Source organism: Meles meles, chromosome 13 (genome assembly GCF_922984935.1).
Source record: "Meles meles chromosome 13, mMelMel3.1 paternal haplotype, whole genome shotgun sequence".
Lineage (NCBI taxonomy): Eukaryota > Metazoa > Chordata > Mammalia > Carnivora > Mustelidae > Meles > Meles meles.
This window is the reverse complement of record NC_060078.1, coordinates 52,722,298-52,743,202: the sequence shown is the minus strand read 5'-3', so window position 1 is coordinate 52,743,202 and position 20,905 is coordinate 52,722,298. Positions and strand designations below refer to the sequence as shown.

Genomic DNA, 20,905 nt, shown 5'->3' with positions numbered 1-20,905 from the left:
CTGCAACTCTATTTGTTTTACCCCAGTGATCAGAACAGACTTCACAGGATGAGAATTTACTGCCTATTGTTTGTTCCCCCAGGCTAAGAAAGCTAGGTGACATGAGGTGACAAATTTTATTCTGTTTCTTTGTAGCTAATCTAGGAAGAGCTGAACAATAAATTCTTAGGTCCTTTTATTTGTTAACTCCCAACATCAAAATAGCACCTTTCTTATACCACCTGGGTTGTTCATAAAATAAACAGAGTTATATTAGTAGCCATTTTTTGGAAAAAGAAATAAATGTTCAGTATTTTTATAAGGCTATTTATATTCTGTTTTAGAGAGTTGGCTGTAGTGACGCAGAAACTAGGTTTCAGGGAAATACGGACAGGATAGACTAAATGGGGAAGACACTGTTCTTTTTTTGAAGAGTATATGAATTTATTTTAGAGGGGAATTATTCTTTTTTTCAAAAGTTAGAGTATTCAAGATGGTTCATTTTTAGAGTGTAACCTAGTGGAAAGTTTTACCAGGAACTCACTGACTCAAACAGGAAATAACATTTGTTTTAAACTTAGATTTTATTTTGTAATGCCGGATGGCATTATTGTGTTATGTTTATTAACAGACTCTAACTGCTGGCATCTTTCTTACAGTCATGTGGAATGGGTAGATGCTTTTGCTGTATAAACTCTATTTGGCTATAGAGTTGACAATGAAAATAATTTTTTGAGTGATATAAAATACTGCCTGTATTAGTAGGGTAAAAATGTCATAACCACATCTGCATCTGTACACCCACACCTTAATTCATGTCTTCTCATTTACTTGTGCCACCTGTGATTACTGCAGGTGTTTATTCCTAAATTGGATTAGTTCGGATGGCAGGGAAAAATTGATCATCATTAGTCCTTCTATCAGAGAGGCGATCAGCCTTTGTTATCAGTATAATATTCCTTCTGCTGTCAGGGCCAGCCAGCCTGGACCTTTGAGCAAATAAAAATCTGTGAATAAAGATTACTTTTCCATTTATTTTAAGAAATGTCTGGGGAAAGGAAAAATAGCTGCTGAATACTCTTAGTGGCAGTGATAGGAACTCTCTGCGTAAAAGGTGGTGATTTTTAGCTGGGGAAGCAGCTGTAAATTTGGATGCTTCCTCCTGACGATCAGTCCATTTATTTCTGTGCTATGCATACCTTGACACAAAAATGATGGTATTGTCTAGGCTCAGCAATCTGCAGTCGCTTACCCTATTGTAAAAGTCACAGTTCAGGATACATCTTTTTTTGTATGATTCATTCTACACTTTGGTTCCTAATAAAGCATTTGTTGTCCAAGAAAATAATTTTAACTGTAGAAACTTCCACGTTTGTTTCAGGTCGGTCTTCTCTCTTTCCCTTTGAAGATGCCTTCCTGGACGACAGTCACGGCGATCAATCCTTGTCATCTGGCTTAAGTTCTCCCACTCGCTGTCAAAACGGAGAACGAGTAGAACGTTACTCTAGAAAGGTGTTTGTTGGAGGCCTTCCTCCTGATATTGATGAAGGTATAATGCATTCATTAAAAACTTTATAAAGGCCAGGTTTGTTCTTTGTGTGATTTGACCCTGCCTCTCCTCTCCAAGCAGTTTGGGACATTCCTATTTTTGTGTTTGGAGGATGAAGATATTCAAAAGATGAGGAAGTAATAGATGGTGCATTTCAGGTCTGCTCTTCATATGTGTTCATACAGGGCAGTCTTCCCAACAGCTTCATGTTCCCCAGTCATTAATTTGGGGATAAACTGTAAAATAATAATGAAAGTTAGTATTTGTGAAACTCTCTGTATGCCCAAAATTGTGCTAAGTGCTTCACATTATATTATCTCATTTAACCCTTATAGCTATCCTTTAAAGCAAATCCTACCAATTCCATTTTATAGATAAGGAAACTGAGGATCAGAGACAGGCGGTTTGTCCAAGGTTATGTAGTTAATGGTGCAGCTGGCATTCAAAGTTAGTCCAATTCCAGTGCTTTTAGTCATGTTCATCACACTATCCCATCTTATATTTTAATATAGATATCTATAAATTAAAAGCTCCCCCTTGCCTTTAAAAGAATAAAGTCTAATTAGAATTTTTCTTAATAATGTTCTTATGATACTGTTGATCCAAAAGTGAGTTTTCACTAATGCCCAAACCCAATCAGTACATAGTAGGTTGTCAATAAATATTTGTTGAACAGATGAGTGAAATAAAATTGTGACAGTTAACTTAAGGGGAAAAACAACAATTCTAATTCTAGTAGGCTTTGGATTTTCTATAAAAATATTGTTAAAACAATTGTTTTGTCAGCATTGTTCTAGTTGTGACATTTCTCCAACTTATCATGATTTTCTTTTTTCATGATGAGAAAGGAATAGTCTAAAAATAGTTTTATTTAAGACTTATTGCTTTAAAGTTGTACAGAGCTGGAGACTCTTTTTTTTTTTTTTTTGGAGACTCATTTTTCTCCGAACTATTCTCATACTAGTGTTAATCTCATCTATCAATTGGATTTTTTTTTTAAGACAAAGTTTATATCATGTCTGAGAGGGTAGCAGCTTAAATCTGAGTGGGAGCTAAGTTATAACCTTCTGCTTTGAGTCAGAAGTCAGAAGGAAAAGGTAAATTTATTGAGCTATAACTTTGGAAACATTTTCTTTATAGAATATGTAGTAGGTGAGTATGAAAGAAAGAGATCATTGGTTTTAACTTTTTATCATCAAATAGAATTACCTACTTATTGCTCCTACTCCTCACCAAAAGAATTGTATCTATTCTAAAATAACCTTATAGATAATCTTAGATTACTAATAATCAAAACCTAATATTAATGATCTTAGATATTTTAGAGATTATTTTACATAAATGAAAGCATACTTTAAATATTTTGCGTACTTTTGCCTTTTTTCTAAAAGCATAGAACATTTCTATTTTAGAATCTTTTTTTTTTTTTTTACCTGACAGAGAGGTCACCTTGGTTATGTCAGATTTTTTTCTTCCAAATTCTTATATCAAATTTGTTGATAGTGAAGAGCAATGAATTATAGTTAGAAACACATTCAGCATGGTTGAAAGTGAATAACCAAATGTACCCAATAAACAATTGTATTTCACATAGTAGGTTTGACTTCTGTAAAAATGCTTTAGAAATAGTTCTCAAAGTATTTTTTAAATAAAAAGACATGCTTTATGCTATTATGTTTGCAATATTTTTTTTCTCTTGCTAAGATTGCTTCTTTATTTTGTAGATGAGATCACTGCCAGCTTTCGCAGGTTTGGACCTCTCGTTGTAGACTGGCCTCACAAAGCTGAAAGCAAGTCGTATTTTCCTCCCAAAGGTAATGCATTTAAAATGTCTCCACGGCTTGTCTGTTGGAGAGTTAGCATGACAGTTCAATAAAAGACAGCCTTTTAATTCTTGAAATAGCAGTTGGCGTTTTTCCCCTAATTAAGAAAATATTTTAATGCTGATCATCTTTTTGTGTCATACTGTTTTCTTTTGGAGACTCTTCCCCCGGGAGAACACTGATGGTTTCAGGCACCCATTGTACTCACAGTGAGATCCTGTGAGTCCATTGTGAATGAGGCTTGTGCTAAATTTTCATCATTTGAGAGAAAAAAATCTAGGGGTTTGAAGAATGTCAGTGATTTGAGAGGAAAAGATTATTTTGTATCAAATCTTATTTGTATCCCATAATCCTGTGGTTTTATAGTTCTTATAAACTCCAAACTTGGAAAACCTAGTGGCTGAAAAGTGACATTATATGAAATTACCTTTATTCACGTCTGTATTTTAAGTGACTTAGCTTGTTGAGGGGGGGAGGGCAAACTAGCAAAGAACTCTTCACGTGAACTCATCCGTTATGTTTGGTAGGCTATTTTGGTAATTTACAAAAACATGAAAATATATTATTTTGTTCATCTTTTGTCATTTATGCAGAATTCAGGGAACTTTTCTAGTGCTGTTAACTCTGGGTAAGTTCCTAGAATTATACAGATGAGTGTTTTGGGGTTTAAAAAGGAAGCTTTCTGGGGCGCCTAGGTGGCTCAGTGGGTTAAGCCTCTGCCTTCGGCTCAGGTCATGATCCCAGGGATCAAGCCCTGCATTGGGATCTCTGCTCGGCAGGGAGCCTGCTTCCTCCTCTCTCTCTCTGTCTGCCTGCCTCTCTGCCTACTTGTGATCTGTCTGTCAAATAAATAAATAAAATCTGTAAAAAAAAACAAAAATAAAAAAATGAAAAGGAAGCTTTCTTCATGTGTTATATTCTATAGATATGTTTCAAGGATATCTTTCATCTCTAAAGAATTGGTTTTTTGTTATGTATTATCATATAACATTGCTCACCACAGAAAGTGGAGTTAATATCCTTACCCTTCCTGTGCTTTGTGCAGGAATGAATTTATGGCTTAACTTGGGAAAGGCAGGTGGCTTCCTCATATGTCTGATTGTTGGGTTTCTTTGCCACCTATATTTCTCCCCAGTCTCTCTATAACCTATGAAAAGAAGTTACTCCCTAAATAGAAGCTGTTTGTTTACTTTTAACATTTCCTTTTTGATCTTCTCCAAGAATTTTTAAAGTTAAAAAAATAAGTTTTATATTAATCAGAAAAGATAAAAACCACCATATTGATTATTCCACTGAAGGAATGTGTTCACCACTTCATAGTACATGCGTGACACTATGTAAAGACACATGTTTAAACTGTGTTTCTAAGAGTGCTAATAATTCCCTGAGTCGGAGTAGAGTTATTTCAGTGAGTGAAGGAGTTCACCACAGGTGCTATAGGTCCCATGCTCTGTAAAGTCACATGTGTAAAAAGTAGGAGTTGCAGGTACGTGTTATCTCAGTGAAAGAAAGTGATTGCCACACTGTGGTGCATGTAGCACACTGTAAAGTTACATAAAAGTTACATAAAAGATATTTCTAAGAGTGCTAGTGAAAAAAAATCATGCTGAGAAGGTTATAAAAACAACTCTGGGATAAAAGGTATCAGGTGATCATAAAAAATGAAGATAAACATATATAGTTGTGTCCAAAGAAAATTATCCCAAGCCTACCTCTATCAGACATAATCACTGTGGACATTTTATTAAATTTCCTTCTGATGTTCTCTTTATGAATCTGAACATTTACATGACATTTTGCATTTTGCATAAATGGGATCACACTGTATGTGTTGTTCAATAACCTGCATTTCCCCCTCCACCATGTCAACATCTTGCTATAAGAGATGTACATAATTTTAATTACCTTATTTTATTTAATCTGTCCTACTGATGGACACTTAAGTTGCTTCCAGCTGTTGCCTCTCATGGGTAATGCTTCAGTGAATATCCTTGTGCCTTCATCTTTTTGTCCTTTATCATGACCTCTTAGGGTGAATTTCCAGAAGTGAGATACATATTTATACAGATTGCAAAGCTTCCCTTAAGAAAGGTCATTTATGTTTATGTTCCCACCAATAATATCTGATTTGTAAACCAGTTGAGTCTGAGGAAATGACTCCTTTTCAATCTTTGCCAGTCTGATGGTTTAAATAACATTCCCTTTTCCTTTTTTTGGCATTCTTTTCTCTTTACTTGCCTTTGAATGTATTTTACTTTTTTAGATTGACTTTTCATTTCTGTCTGACTTCATATTGGAGTAATGCACAAGAAGAGATCCAGTTTTCTTTTTCCAAGTAGCATGCCAGTCATCTCAATAGTCACTTAGTGACTAGTACAGTTTTTCTTCATCAATTTGGATCATTAGAAATAAGTATAAGAAAGAAAAAGAAGTGTTGGTTGGAAGGTTATCTCTTCTTTTCTCAGTGGAGTGCACAAGTTTCTCTGGAACAGCTCTGTCCAGAATGATAGCTACTAGCCACATGTAGCCAATGAGCACTTGAAATGTGACGAATTTAAATTGAGATATGCTGTAAGTATAAATTATACACTGGATTTCGAAGACGTAGTTTTAGAAAAAGGTAAAATATCTCAATAGCTATCAAATAGCTATTTATTTGTACTTTTGTTTTCATGTTAGAATGGCAATTTTGTGGTATATTGAATTAAAATGTATTAAAATGAACTTCACCTGTTTCTTTTAATCTTTAAGATGTAGGTATTAGAAAAATTCTGTCTGCTTTTTGTGTGTTTTTTTTTGTTTCGGAAAATTTTAAGATATATATGTGACTCATCTTTCTAGTGGAAAGCACTTCTCGAGAGTGAGAATCTGCAAACTACCTGTTTTTGTACGGCCTGTAAGCTAAGGATGATTTTTATATTTTTAAAGGTTGTAAAAATACACATGCAAGAAGAATATGTAGCAGAGACTCTATGTGGCCCTCAAATCCCTTTGCAGAAAGTTTGTTGCCTCCTGCTTTAAAATAGTCTTGTGAGCTACTCATGTAGCTTCTGAGACATCCAGTGACAAAGGAGGCAGTTTATTTTCTTTCTTTCTTTCTTTATTTTTAAAGATTTTATTTATTTATTCGACAGAGATCACAAATAGGCAGAGAGGCAGGCAGAGAAAGAGGGGTAAACAGGCTCCCTGTTCAGCAGAGAGCCTGATGTGGGGCTCGATCCCTGAGCCGAAGGCAGAGGCTTAACCCACTGAGCCATCCAGGCACCCCGAGGCAGTTTATTTTAGAGGAAGTCTGTATCTTTGCTAGACCTAGCTAATTCTTAAGTTTGCTTTTCAGTGGAGTCAAATGGCTTCCCTGCAACCTTTACCCTATTGATAAATTGTGTCCTATAAAGTAAAATAGAATAAATTACCATTGTGACATCTGTCTCTTGGTACTTAAAAGACTATTCTTTTTATGTCTTCTCTTTTCGAAGATAGATATTTTCACTTCTCTCAGACGTACCTTATGGCTAATGGTTTCCATATCACCTTTTTTTGTTTGTTTTCCTTTTCTGTGTATATGTCATGTTTACAATATTCTACTTAAATTTGTTACGAAGAATTGAAAAGAAAACATTCGGTTTGGTATGAGCAGTACAAATTTTAGCAATTCTGTTAACTCCATGGTTTTTGGTGTCATTCTTGTATAACAGCATAATAATATAAACTATAGAACATGGTGCCTTTATTTTGTACCTAAGGTTAAGTGTTGAGAGAGGTCAGTGACAGCACGGCCAAGAGGAGAATCCAGATATCCCAATTCTGGTCCACAAGCTTGTATCCTTGCAGAGTGGATTGCCTTCCCTGATTAGGGGTTAGGAAGAGAAATAATGATTATACTGTTGGCTCCTTTTGTGTTTTGGCTTTCAGCTAGTCTGAAGGTTGACCTAACTGGGGAGGACCTAAAGAGATTTGGTGTTATTCCAAGATTGGATTAACTTTCAGAATCCATGCCCATTTCTTTGAATGTTGGGACCATCTGAAGGAGTTCACTGCAACTATTCTGTGCCTTCTTAATAATACCCCCTTGCTCTATTTCTACTTTTCCTTAAATTCCTTAGGTCTTAATACAGGTCCACGCCTTCTTGGGAATGCCCTTCATGCTGAGTGTACTTTTCTTTAGGTTACCTTAGGTTGGCTATTATCTACAGTTTATTTGGCTGTCCATTTTGGTTTATGTGTAAATAGAAAGGAACCACTCCCTATTGAGCCCTTTGGCCTTTTTCTCAGAAAGTATATGCCTAATGAAATACACATTTATTCATCTGGCAGGTTTACCCGTACAAATATAGGGTAGGGTTTGTAAAACCATGACCATTTCACGGACTGTGGAGAGCTTAAAATCCATGTAGAGAAGCAGTAACTAGGCACATCAGTTGTCCCTCTAAGTGTTGTTGGGCCAACACAATGGTAGGTAATGGAATCTGGGGCTCTCTCCAGCACAAAGACCACTGAGGTATTTGGTCAGGCATTTGAAGATATGCAAAGTCCTGTGGATCCGTTTATCTGTAGGCCACAAGCAGGTGATTGCTCATTGTTCTCCAGAGCAACACTGAGAACAAGGAAAGGTGGAGGAAGGCATGGAAGTTGGAATGTGTGTTTTCATAATTTTTTTTATTTTGTTTTTAATTTTTTATTATGTATACATTTGTTTATATTTATCATCATGATAAATGTACTCTTTTTTATTATTAACATGTAATGTATTATTTGTTTCAAGGTACAGGTCTGTGATTCATCAATCTTACACAAATCGTAGCACCATAGCACACACCCTCCCCAATGTCCATCACCCAGCCACCCCATCCTTCCCACTCCCTTTCCTTCCCCTCCCCTCCAGCAACTCTCAGTTTATTTCCTGAGATTAAGAGTCTTATGTTTTGTCTCCCTCTCTGGTTTCATCCTATTTCATTTTTCCCTCCCTTGCCCTATGTCCTCTGTCTTGTTTCTCAAATTCCTCATATCAGTGGGGTTTTTTTATTATCATTTTTTTTAATTTATTTTCAGCGTAACAGTGTTCATTGTTTTTGCACCACACCCAGTGCTCCATGCAGTACGTGCCCTACCTATTACCCACCACCTGCTTCCTCAACCTCCCACCCCCCCCCCCCGCCCCTTCAAAACCCTCTGGTTGTTTTTCAGAGTCCATAGTCTCTCATGGTTCATCTCCCCTTCCAGTTTCCCTCAACTCCCTCTCCTCTCCATCTCCCCATGTCCACCGTGTTCTTTGTTATGCTCCACAAATAAGTGAGACCATATGATACTTGACTCTCTCTGCTTGACTTATTTCGCTCAGCATAATCTCTTCCAGTCCCGTCCATGTTGCTACAAAAGTTGGGTATTCATCCTTTCTGATGGAGGCATAATACTCCATTGTGTATATGTACCACATCTTCCTTATCCATTCATCCGTTGAAGGGCATCTTGGTTCTTTCCACAGTTTGGCAACCGTGGCCATTGCTGCAATAAACATTGGGGTACAGATGGCTCTTCTTTTCACTACATCTGTATCTTTGGGGTAAATATAAGAATCCTAGAGGAGAACATAGGCAGTAACCTCTTCGATATCAGCCACAGCAACTTCTTTCAAGATATGTCTCCAAAGGCAAAGGAAACAAAAGCGAAAATGAACTTTTGGGACTTCCTCAAGATCAAAAGCTTCTGCACAGCAAAGGAAACAGTCAACAAAACAAAGAGGCAACCCACGAAATGGGAGAAGATATTTGCAAATGACAGTACAGACAAAAGGTTGATATCCAGGATCTATAAAGAACTCAAACTCAACACACACAAAAGAGATAATCATATCAAAAAATGAGCAGAAGATATGAACAGACACTTCTCCAATGAAGACATACAAATGGCTATCAGACACATGAAAAAATGTTCATCATCACTAGCCATCAGGGAGATTCAAATTAAAACTACATTGAGATACCACCTGACACCAGTTAGAAGGCCAAAATTAGCAAGACAGGAAACAACGTGTGTTGGAGAGGATGTGGAGAAAGGGGAACCCTCTTACACTGTTGGTGGGAATGCAAGTTGGTGCAGTCACTTTGGAGAACAGTGTGGAGATTCCTCAAGAAATTAAGAATAGAGCTTCCCTATGACCCTGCAATTGCACTGCTGGGTATTTACCCCAAAGATACAGATGTAGTGTTTTCATAATTTGGTCTCAGACCTCATAACTTATAGTCCTGTGGAGGAAGTAAGAAATTAGTCAACCAGTCAAAAAATAAACACAATTACAAACTGTGATATTTCTGTAAAGGGCAAGTAGAGAGGCAGTGACTCTGAAAAGGGGGCATCATTTTAGAGTGGAGATATGGAGAAATCTTCGCTAAGAAGATGGCAGTTAAGCAGACCTGAAAATTGAGGAGTTAGCTAGAAAGTTAAGGAAGCAGGTTCCAAGCAGAGGAGTACCATATGGGAATGACTGAGTATGAAAGGGCTTTAGTACCTTTGAATAAAGGAAGTGTGGTTGGAATGTTAGGAGAAAATGATGCAAAAGAATGAGACTTGAAACAGTAGGATTTCTTTTTCTTCCCTAAATTGATTTCATCCCCCAGAGAGAGTGGACATGAAGGCATTTGTGTGGTGTTTGTCTTTGGGGTGGTGGAAGAATGGAGTTGGGTCAAATAGAAATATCTGTTTAAAATACTTTCAAATCGCTATTGATAAAACTGAAGCAAAGTCTTGCTTTGCGTTTCCTGCATTTAGTTCTTGATGATGAGAAGAAATCCAACACTAACCAAACTATTGAGGAAAAGTTTTCCAAGATCATCTTTGCATACTTCTTAGTTCTGGAATAGCAGAGTTGAAATTGTGATGTCTAGAAAGAGGTTCTTCCAAGTCTTAGGGCATGAGCCCAAACCCACATTCATACAGAATAGTAATCAATGTCACTTATGTTTATAATAGCTTGGGTACAGGGGGTGCTTGGGTGGCTCAGTCGGTTAAGCTTCTGCCTTCAGCTCAGGTCATGATCCTGGGGTCCTGGGATCCAGCCCCACATCAGGCTCCCTGCTCAGTGGGGAGCCTGCTTCTTCCTCCCGCTCTGCGTGCACTCACCGTGCTTGCATGCACTCTCTCTCTCTGTCAAATAAATAAATAAATTTTTTAAAAAAATAGCTTGGGTGCAGATGATTTAAGATAGTTATTGAAAAGGGATGGTGAGAGAACAGAATAAATGTAGAGGGCTGAGGTTCTGATACAAGTGATGATGCAACATTGGGAATATCAATCCATCCAATGTTTGTTCCTTGTCCATCTGTGAAAGAGTCCGTTTTTGGCCTTATGGGGGATCTAGAGAAGCTACCATTCTTGTTTTTGAGAAGGTTGCAGTTTCTTGGAGGAGACCTGGAAATAACAGACGTGAAATGCTAAGTAATGGTAAAGAGCATGGGTTCTGGAACTAGACTTGCTGAGCTCCTCCACCTATTGTATGACCTTAGGCTTGTTGTTTAACCTTACTGTGCCTTAGTTTCATCAACTGCAAAAGAAGGATCATGATAGTACCTATTTCAGAAGGTCATGATGAGGATTAAAACAAGTACGTAAGTTCATGTGGGGTGATTAAAGAAGTCCCTGCATACAGTAGATATTCTGAATGTTACTGTTAATTTTTATTAAAATACAGATAAACTTATGCTTAATGACAAGTGAGCAAAAAATATTCTGTGCAGGCAGAAGAGGAACAGATTGCTGTGGGCTGTGCAAGACCTTGATCTTCAAAGCTGGGCAGGAAAAGAATAGGCAGAAATTGCAGGGGGCTAGAATTATAATAATTAGAATGGCTAACCTTTACTGAGGGCTTGCCATCAGCCAGGCATTGGGTTACTGTTTTCTAAGTCATATTTAATCTTCCCAACTGCACAAGGTAGACACCTTTAGTATTCCCATTTTTATATAGAAGAAGAAACAGATTTAGAAGAGGGCAGTTTGTCCATGGTCATGTATTAAATGGTAGAGCTGGGATTTGAGCCTGAATCGGCTGGCCTCTGAGCCCAAGACTCTTAAATATTGCACTGTACTATTCTCATTTTGGAATAAGGATGGCCCATAGATAGGCAGCAGGCTTAATTAAGGCAGGATTATGTGGTAGCCTGATGGCCAAGCCTGGGACCTAGGCCGAGTAAACTGTGATCAAGAATAAAGGCTCTGGAGCAAGCTGTCTGGGTTGGATTCCTGTTCCACTATTTGCCATATCTGTATCCCTGAGCTGATTATTTTCCTAAATCTCTCTTTTTTAATCTACAAAATGGAAACAATAATAGTGTCTAATACTCGTTTGTTATGAGGATTAAATAAGAAAATGTATAGAGAATACTTTCATAGTACCTAAATATCATTGTAGCCTTTTTTTTTTAAAGCAAGGGAGAGGTGGTTGAGGTTTTTTACTTGATTTTGTTGTTTTAGCCAGAGTCAGAAAAACTATTTAGGAATTTTCTGTAATCCAGTTTATAAGCAGTACTAAGGACCACGAAGACCTAAGATATTAGCATTGAGATGTTACTAGACCAGAGACAGTAATAGAACAGTGGTTCTAAACGAGTAGATCATGATGATCGTAGACTTTGATGATAAGGTTGTGCTAAAATTACTTCCACTGAATGGGAGAGTCATGGTACTGTTGAACGTAGGGGGATCAACTGGGAGAAAACCAGTTTGATGATGTGACAGTTTGATTAAGGACATGTAGACTTTGGTGCGTCCTCATATCTGATCTGAGAGGAAATTACTAATAGGCATTGAAATTGTGGTTATGTAGTTTGAAAGAAGAGTCTGGGGCTGGAGACCCACATCTCTTGAGAGTTGTCTTTATAGAGGAGAGAGAAGAAAATGATAAATATTAAGTAAGTGTTGTTAGGAACTAAAAGGAAGAAGATAACATGTCAGTAGAGATGTGGGTGAGTGAAGGACTAGGAGCATATTTGTGGCCTTGGAGGCTAAGGAAAGAAGGTTCAGGAAAGTGTATCAGGACCATCAGATATTGTAGGGTTGTTGAGAAGGTCTCCATGGAGGGGTGTGTGCCTGGCTCAGATAGTAGAGTGTGTGACTCTTCATCTTAGGGTCATGAATTCAAGCCCCATGTTGGGTGTGGAGATTACTTAAGAAAAAAAAAATTTTAATTAAAAAATAAATAAAATGTTAAAAAAAAAAAGAGTGCCATGGAATAGAAATGAGTGTGGCCTTCTTGTCAACTACATGATCACAGGAATTTCTATTGTTATCTTAATTCTCAATGTTAGTATTGTAATGAAGTAGGAAAACCAGAACAAAGAAATCAAGTTTGCACTGAATGAGTATTATTTTATAAATAAGAATAATCCTGCCTCTCTAGCAGAACCAACCATCATCATTTTTTCTTTCCTTCCAGTCTCTACTCATATATATCCTTTTTTGTGAGGGGTGTAATTATAGCAGAAATACAGTTTTCTATCCTCCTTCTTCCCTGCCATGTTACTACATACTTTTCATAGTTTTCAAGAGTCTGCCTAGCCTGTTGTTACACCTTAATTTACTGGCTTGTTGGATATTTAGGGTATTATAAATGATGTTCCTTCCTGTTAATATATCCTCGTATGTGGGGTTTTTTTTCTTTCATAGGATTCTCTTTAGAATAAACTGGCAGAAGCTTAACTAGAGTAAAAAGAAATGAAAATCTTGATGAGTCCAGATTTGATATCACGTGGCTTCCCAAAGCAATTTTCTCTAAGAAGTTTATGCTAATTTGGACATCTGCAGCACCATTTTTGCTTAGTTCCAAGTTAGATAGATGGTACATTGCAGTGTGGACTTACCTTTTGCCTGTGGATCTGAAATGTAATGGACTCCTGCAAAAGCCAGAAACCACATTGGTATGAATCTTCTACTTGAGGCATTTAAACCTTTCCTCTTGGGTCACATCTGTTGAATCTTTGGTGTTCATTGACATCATCTCCTATCATTCTCTCCCTTACCCACTCTGGCCACATTGACTTCTTTGCTATTCCTTGAAGTCCCCTCAGGCCCTTCAGGGCCTTAGTACTTCCTTCTGTCTAAAACTATCTTTTCCCAGATTTCTGAGTGGACGGCTCATCTCTTCCCTTAGACCTCTCCTCAACTGTCACCTTACCAGAGAGCTCTTTCCTGATCTCCTTATCTAAAATGGCAATCCCTCTATTCTCTTGTTCTTTGTCCCTCTTACCCTCATTTTATTTATTTTTCACTTTTGTTTTATTTTTCTTCAAAGTGCCTATGACCTGGGGCACCTGGGTGGCTCAGTGGGCTAAGCTGCTGCCTTCGGCTCAGGTCATGATCTCAGGGTCCTGGGATCGAGCCTCACATCGGGCTCTCTGCTCAGCAGGGAGCCTGCTTCCCTCTCTCCCTCTGCCTGCCTCTCTGCCTACTTGTGATCTCTCTCTCTGTCAAATAAATAAATACAGTCTTTAAAAAAAAAAAAGTGCCTATGACCTGAAAAACTGGCATGTTTCTCTGTTTTCTAAATTGGAATGTAAGTTTTATAAGAGTAGAGTGTTTTTATGTTTTGTTCACTGTTCTACACTTAATACCTTGCATAGCTGCCTCAGTGGCTGGCCCTCAGATAGTTGTTAAATGAATGAATTTTATCTTTGCAAATGATGAGTTTACTACTTGCTCAGAGAGTAGAAGTCTATCAGATTTTAAAGCTGGAAAGTTCCATAAAGATCATCTCATTTTAATATAATCTTTATTTTAAACTGAGATTCCAAGATGTGAATTGTCTTTTCCTAAGATCACATAGTTTTTATCAGACAGGCTTAGACCTGACTGACCAAGAGTTTATGCTATTTTATCTGGTGAATTAATTATAAAGGAAGTCATTTTTATTTGTTTGACTAGTGTGTATCATTTGTGGGAAAGGAATATTGGTTTAAACTATAAAATGTGATAGATTATGCTGTTATTTACAAGACTGGATTTTATATAAAAATTAACAGCTTCAGTTGTGTGACCCATGGGACACTTTCACAGCTTAAAAATAAAAGTGGTCCTTGGCTTTTTCCTGAATTCTTCTGTTCCATTAGTCACGCTCACATAAAGAGGGTATTTCCAAGAGCTGGTTTAGGATGAGGCTGTGGGTCTGAGCTGCCCTTTAGCTGTAGCTATGAGCATGGGATTACATCCCATATAGCTCTTGGGTGATGCCACACCATTTCTGGACATGAGTGCACTGCTTTTTAATTGAGTTCTTTGACCACAAGGATCAGAGGTTCTCTTGTACTACCTCAAGTTGGGGATGTGTAGAAAGTGGCAAGGAAAGCCCCAAAAGTATGATTTGTGGTAGAACCAGATATCATGGAGGTATCATGCTAGGGAGTGGCAGGCTGCAGGAATCCAAGCAGTGGGAACTGTGAATTTTTCATCGTAATATTCCACCATTATCGTGACTCAGCTCTTCTCTGTCCATATGCTCGTCTCTGACTGTGCTTCCAGTGGGAAAACTATTTTCATATTTCATATTTCTTGAATTCCAGAAAGAGGAAATCTGATTGGCCCAGTTCATTTAATACCTAGCTGTGACATAGGGCCATCCTAAAGACAGTGGCCGGAGAATCTTTGGCTGCTTAGTAAAGAAACAGCTTAATTCTGCTTCCTTGAGTGTGGGCCTGTGAATGTGATTACTAGGAGGATAAGGTGGGCATGACAAGCTTTTATGAGGATAAATATGTTTATTATGACCTCCTTGGAAGACTAGCCTATGTCCAAAGTTGCTATCACTAGAGCTACAGAAAAATCTCTGCCCACCCTGAGCCTTCTTCCCCTCATTCTGTACTAAGCAGCTGCTCTCGATACTGCCAGTAGTCTGAGCTCTTGTGGTGGGGTGGGGGCCAGGGAAAAGAGCTGGCATCTCCTGGATAGTCCGTCCAGCTGCACTACTGCTGTTGGCAGAGACTTGTGGGACAGAGGTAAGGAGAGCAGCCAGCTGCAGATGTTGGACAGGAGATTGACCACGTGGCTCTGAAACCTTATTCAGAAGTTGATGATGCTGGCAGTGGAGCGGAGGAGGTCGTCTCAGCCCGCTTGAGCAGCCAGTTTCAGTTCTGGCCATCTGGGGGGAGGGGAAGGACAGGATTCAGGTGCACAGCCGGGTGAACAGGAACAGTAACAGGCATGCAGATTTATGCAAGAATAACTCATGCCTTTCGATCTGATGATTCCCACCCACCTTGGGTGAAGGGTGTACTTCTCAGTGGCTGTTTGTTCGGGTGATCATGTATTTTTTCTGCGCTGGACGGGGCTGGCTTGGCTGCTGGTCCTTGGGACCAAGGTCATGCCATTGTGGAAGGGTATATAATACCAGTGTGGTTTGTGAACCTGGCACAAGCCAGGCCACATGGCTTTCAGATTCACTTTGAGGCAGCCAGCTACAGAGATCCTGTTTGAAGAACAGGAAGAGGAATCTAAATGAACAAAAATAGGTCATTGTGAAGCTGCATCGGCTGGATTCGTGGCATCTGTTTCTTTTTCCTTCAGTTTATCTAAATCTGGCTCTGGAAAGGAAAGTTTTCAAATTTCACATTTTTTTCCCTTGTAGTATAACTTGAATGGAAATAAGTCTGTTGTTTTAGGCCCAGATTCCAAGCCTTTCTACTTTCTGAGTTACATAAACTGATCCAAGTTGGGTTTTAGCCTGTACCTAACCTTTTGCAGTTTATAAGCTTTTGAGTAGTACTTTGCCTTTTTTTTTTTTTTTAAGCAGATCTTGGCTTATAATACTCATGCCCTTTAGTGAATTCTGTATTTTAATTGATTGAAGTTTTCTTTCTCAGAAGGATTTTCTTATAAAAACATGGAAACTGTACTGCAGGGTAGCAGGAGTGGTCTTTTTGTTTTGTTTTGTCCTTTTTGACCTATTATTGCTTTCAAAAGCTTAGCACACCCTCAGTTTAAACTGTTTTATTAAACACCTACCTCTTCTGCATTGTGTTGAAGTTGAACTGTAAGAGCGAGTCTTTGATTTCAGAGCATGCATAGTTTGAGGGACTACATAGAAAGGAGTAGGCAGAGGAAGGTACCGGAGACAGGACAGAGCCTGAGGAGCCACATACATAATGGAGACACCCGCTATTCTGTCAGAGCAGTACCTGATGCTATGTCCAGACAGAAGTGCTGGGAGTGGGGGAGATGCTTGTATAGTGTAGCGAAATCAAAACCACCCCTGATGAGAATGTTCTTTGGAAGAGAGTAGCTCTCAGGAACTGAAATGGAAGGTGCAAATTTGACAGGCTGAAGCAGGGTGAATGTTTTCACAGAGGGTAGAGATTGGGACAGGACTTGCTGCCAGGAATTGGATGAGCAAGTGAGACCAAGAGAGGATATATCAGTTGAAAGGTTTGGAATGGGAAAATGAGAGGATCTGATGAACAATTTTGAAAGCTGAGAACAAAGACTTGGGTTGTCTTTCAAAATAGGATGGATAACTTTAGTCAAGGCTTTCGTCTTGTGAAGGAGAAATGGTGGCACAGAGAAAACCTATTGGCAGCAGCATCAGGAATTCATCAGAGGAGTATTAAAGTGCAGGAATGAGGAGAAACTAGATTGTCAAAGTTCAAGCACTATACAAGCAGGTTTGGACCAAAGCTTCATCTGCATGAAAGTGTCTGTTAGGTTAAAAGTTGTGTGATGCTGAATGAGGGAGATAACAACCAGTAGGGCAAGAGCTGGGTGTTTGTGGACCCAGACACAGGTAGTAGTTAGTGTGTGACACTGAGCAAGTCATTTAATTTCTGAACGTCAGTTTACTCATCTGTGTTAATACTACTCATTGGGTTATTAAACAGATTAAGGGAAACAAGGCACATTCATACCAACACAGTACTTAGGCTTAATAGGTGTTAAGTAATATTAGTGCCCCCCCCCCATGAAAATGTAATGCTCAGTAATAATAAAACTGCCCAACTAGTTTGACCAGTTTCCTCCCACACCCCCAGTCTGAGCTCAGTTTTCATGGTCAGGTGCTTGTTAGAACGGACTGTGACTAGAACTGACAGACTGGCCGATTTCACAAGGACCTCTTTATGTAGGAAATGTGAGGTTACATAAACAGAGCAAGTTTTAAGCCCAAATGCCCCGGGTCACTGCCCTGGATTACAGGACTTTACTAAGAACACAGGAAGTAGATTGCTAGTTTTCAGCTCTGAGGTGGCTCTACCCATCAGATTTGTTTTCTTGTCCATTCCTACCTTCCTCCACCCCCGCCTGCCAAGCCAGAAGTCCACAAAGAAACAGTTACTAGTGCAGTAAAAAACAAACAAACAAACAAACAAACAAAAAACACAAAACAGGCTAGCCCAAAATGTTTGAGCCTCAGCCATATGTAGTGAATGTAGTCAAAGAAATATGTTTAGTTCTGAACCCACAGGAAACGTTCAGGAATCCGTGGATTTGGGCAGTATCTGCAGAGCCATTTCTACATATAATCTTAGGCTAATTCCTTCACTTGGAATGGCCTCTATTTTTTTTCACTCTGTCATGCCATTAAGATCTGCTCTCACCTGCAGAAAGACTTCCTGATTTCTCTATCCATGTCTTCTTCACTGAAAGATCTGTCTTCTTTCTGTGAAGTCCAGTTTCTACAAATACTTCAAAAAAAAATACTAATTGGGTTACTTAATGTGTTCTTCCTAGATTATGGTTCTCTATGTACTTACTCTTCATTACTTTCTTGTACTAGCTTACCAATTCCTTAAGAACAAAGTCTTGCTTATGTTAGTATTCTTCTGCAATGCCTAGAGCACATAGTAAGTGTTCAGTAAATTTTGGAAATCACTTATTTTCATGAATGAATAGGGAATGAATAGGGAATCCAGTTCAGAGAACTACGGTGTTCTCCAGGCAGGAGACAGGAAATTGATGAGGTGTTTCAGCTCTTCCCAAACCCACTGCCCCCAATCCTATACTCTAACTAATGGACTCTAGTCTCTTGTTTTCCAAGTGAGCCAGACCTTTGACCGACCTTCTGTGCCTTGGCGTGCCCTCTTTCCTGAATTTGGAATCCCCTTACTTCCTGGAAGACTAATTATTGCCCTGCTCACATACAGCCTTTGTTCTATGGCTTTTGCAAATGTTTGGACACCTTTACTCTTTGTCGCTCACCAGTATTCTGTAGGACACACCCCCAACGCAACACTTTTCATCATGTCCCTTATTTATTTATAGGTTGGATTTTTCTGGGACTTGGCTTCTTCATCTTTGTAGCTTCATTGCTTAGCTGCATGCCCTGTTCCTCATAAATATTTTTGGTTCTATTGAATTGAATCCAAAGATAAAGACTCCTGAGGCAAACCAGGTAAGTCTTCTGACCCAAGAGCCAAGGTTAGCAAGAATGTCTGGAACAGCCTCTGTGCCAAAAAGTGTTTGAACTCAGGCAGCTCTGGCTGGGGAGGTGCCCTTCAGTTCTGTCCAGGAAGGTCACAGGAAATCAGGGAGGCTGGATTCTGTGCAAGGAGAGCATGCTCTCTCTCTGTCTCTCTCTCTCTTTCTCTCTCTCTCTCTCTCTGTGTGTCCAGACCATGGATTTTTCCTTCTGGGGCTGATCTCACTTAATTAGAAACTGGCTATCCCTTGGCCAGCTACTGGTCTATGCATGTGGTTTGGAGCATAGCCCTACAAGCCGAAATTGTTTCCCCATTGTAGTTGATACTTGAAACATCTAAATCACTAAGAGCATTAGTTGATTTTAAGAACTATTGGGTCTTTAAAAAATACCAAACAGGGGGCTCCTGGGTGGCCTAGTCATTAAGCATCTGCCATTGGCTCAGATTATGATCCCAGGGTCCTGGGATCAAGCCTCACATCAGGCTTCCTGCTCACTGGGTGCTGAGAGAGATCCTGTCTCTCTCTCCCACTCCCCCTGCTTGAGTTCCCTCTCTCACTGTGTCTCTCTCTGTCAAATAAATAAATAAAGCTTTTTAAAAAAATACCAAACAGTCCTTGAGAGAATGGGAGAATATATTACTCTCTTCCCCAGAAAGACCTTGTGTTTTTTTTCCCAACAAATTTTTATTTTCAAATATTTAAAATCTACAGAAATATATATCAAAATCATGATGAAATACTACCTCACACCTGTCCGAATGGCTAAAATTAACAACACAGGAAACAACAGATGTTGGTGAGGATGCAGAGAAAGGGGAACCCTCTTACACTATTGATGGGAATGCAAGCTGATAAGGCCACTCTGGGAAACAGTATGTAGGTTCCTTAAAAAGTTAAAAAGAGAACTACCCTATGGCCCAGTAGTTGCACTGTTAGGTATTTACCCAAAGGATAAAAAAATAAAAATTTGAAAGAGTACATGCACCCCAGTGTTTATAGTAGCATTACTAACAATAGCCAAACTATGGAAAGAGCCCAAATGTCCATTGACTGATGAGTGGATAAAGATATGGCAGATGTACCAATGGAATGTTACTCAGCCATAAAAAAGAATGAACTGTTGCCATTTGTGACAACATGGGTGGGACTAGAGTACATTATGCTAAGCAAAATATGTCAGTCAGACAAAGGGAAATGCCGTATGACTTCACTCATATGAGGAATATAACAAAACAGATAAACATATGGGAAGAAAAAAAAAGAGGAAAGCAAACCATAAAAGGCACTTAAACAGTGGAGAAAAAACTGAGGGTTTATGGAGGGGAGGAGGGTGGAGGGATGGGCTTAATGGCTGATGGGCATTAAGGAGCACACTTGTTTGATGAGCACGGTTATATGTAAGTGATGAATCACTCAATTCTACTTCTGAAACCTATATTACACTACATGTTGACTGGGATTTAAACAAAAATTGAAACAAACAATTCAAACCTACAAAAAATCTATAAGAATAAATGCAACAAACACCTATATAGCCTTTTTCTAGATTCACCAGTTGTCCACATTTTGCCACATTCGCTTTTCTCTTTTTGTGTGTGTGTGTGTGTGCGTGTGCGTCTGTGTGTGAGAGAGAGAGAGAGAGAGATTATCATTTGCAAGTAAGTTGTAGACCTCAGGACCCGTCACTCCTAAGTGTTTCTGGATGTCTCCTATGAACAAGAAATATCCAGATTGTTCTAGTAATGTCCTTTAGAGCTGGTTTTTTTTTTTTTAAATCCAAGACCTAAACAGGTAGCCTTAACATCCCAATATAGTCTTTTTTTTTTTAAGATTTTATTTATTTATTTGACAGAGAGAGAGATCACAAGTAGAGAAGCAGGCAGAGAGAGAGAGAGAGAGAGTGAAGTAGGCCCCCTGCTGCGCAGAGAGCCCATTGTGGGGCTTGATCCCAGGACCCTGGGATCATGACCCAAGCCGAAGGCGGAGGCTTAGCCCACTGAGCCACCCAGGTGCCCCCATCCCAATATAGTCTTACACTTTGTTATCATATCTCTCTATTGTCCTTTAATTTAGACAGTTTCCTAGCCTTTTTATCTTTTGTATCATTTGATAGGTGTATTTTAGATGTTTTATAGAATATCACTTAATTTGGAATTATCTGATTGTT

The 20,905-nt window shown here is 38.8% G+C and overlaps 1 protein-coding gene across 12 annotated transcripts in view; it reads left to right on the top strand.

Moving 5' to 3' along the window:
• Nucleotides 1–20,905, top strand: part of CPEB3 (cytoplasmic polyadenylation element binding protein 3) — a 195,285-nt gene that overhangs the window by 117,793 nt on the left and 56,587 nt on the right. For all 12 annotated transcript variants that reach the window (XM_046026531.1, XM_046026525.1, XM_046026535.1 and 9 more), the window contains 2 exons: nt 1,361–1,528; nt 3,253–3,342. In XM_046026531.1, the coding sequence (XP_045882487.1) occupies nt 1,361–1,528; nt 3,253–3,342 (258 nt within the window). The remainder of the gene's footprint in view (nt 1–1,360; nt 1,529–3,252; nt 3,343–20,905) is intronic.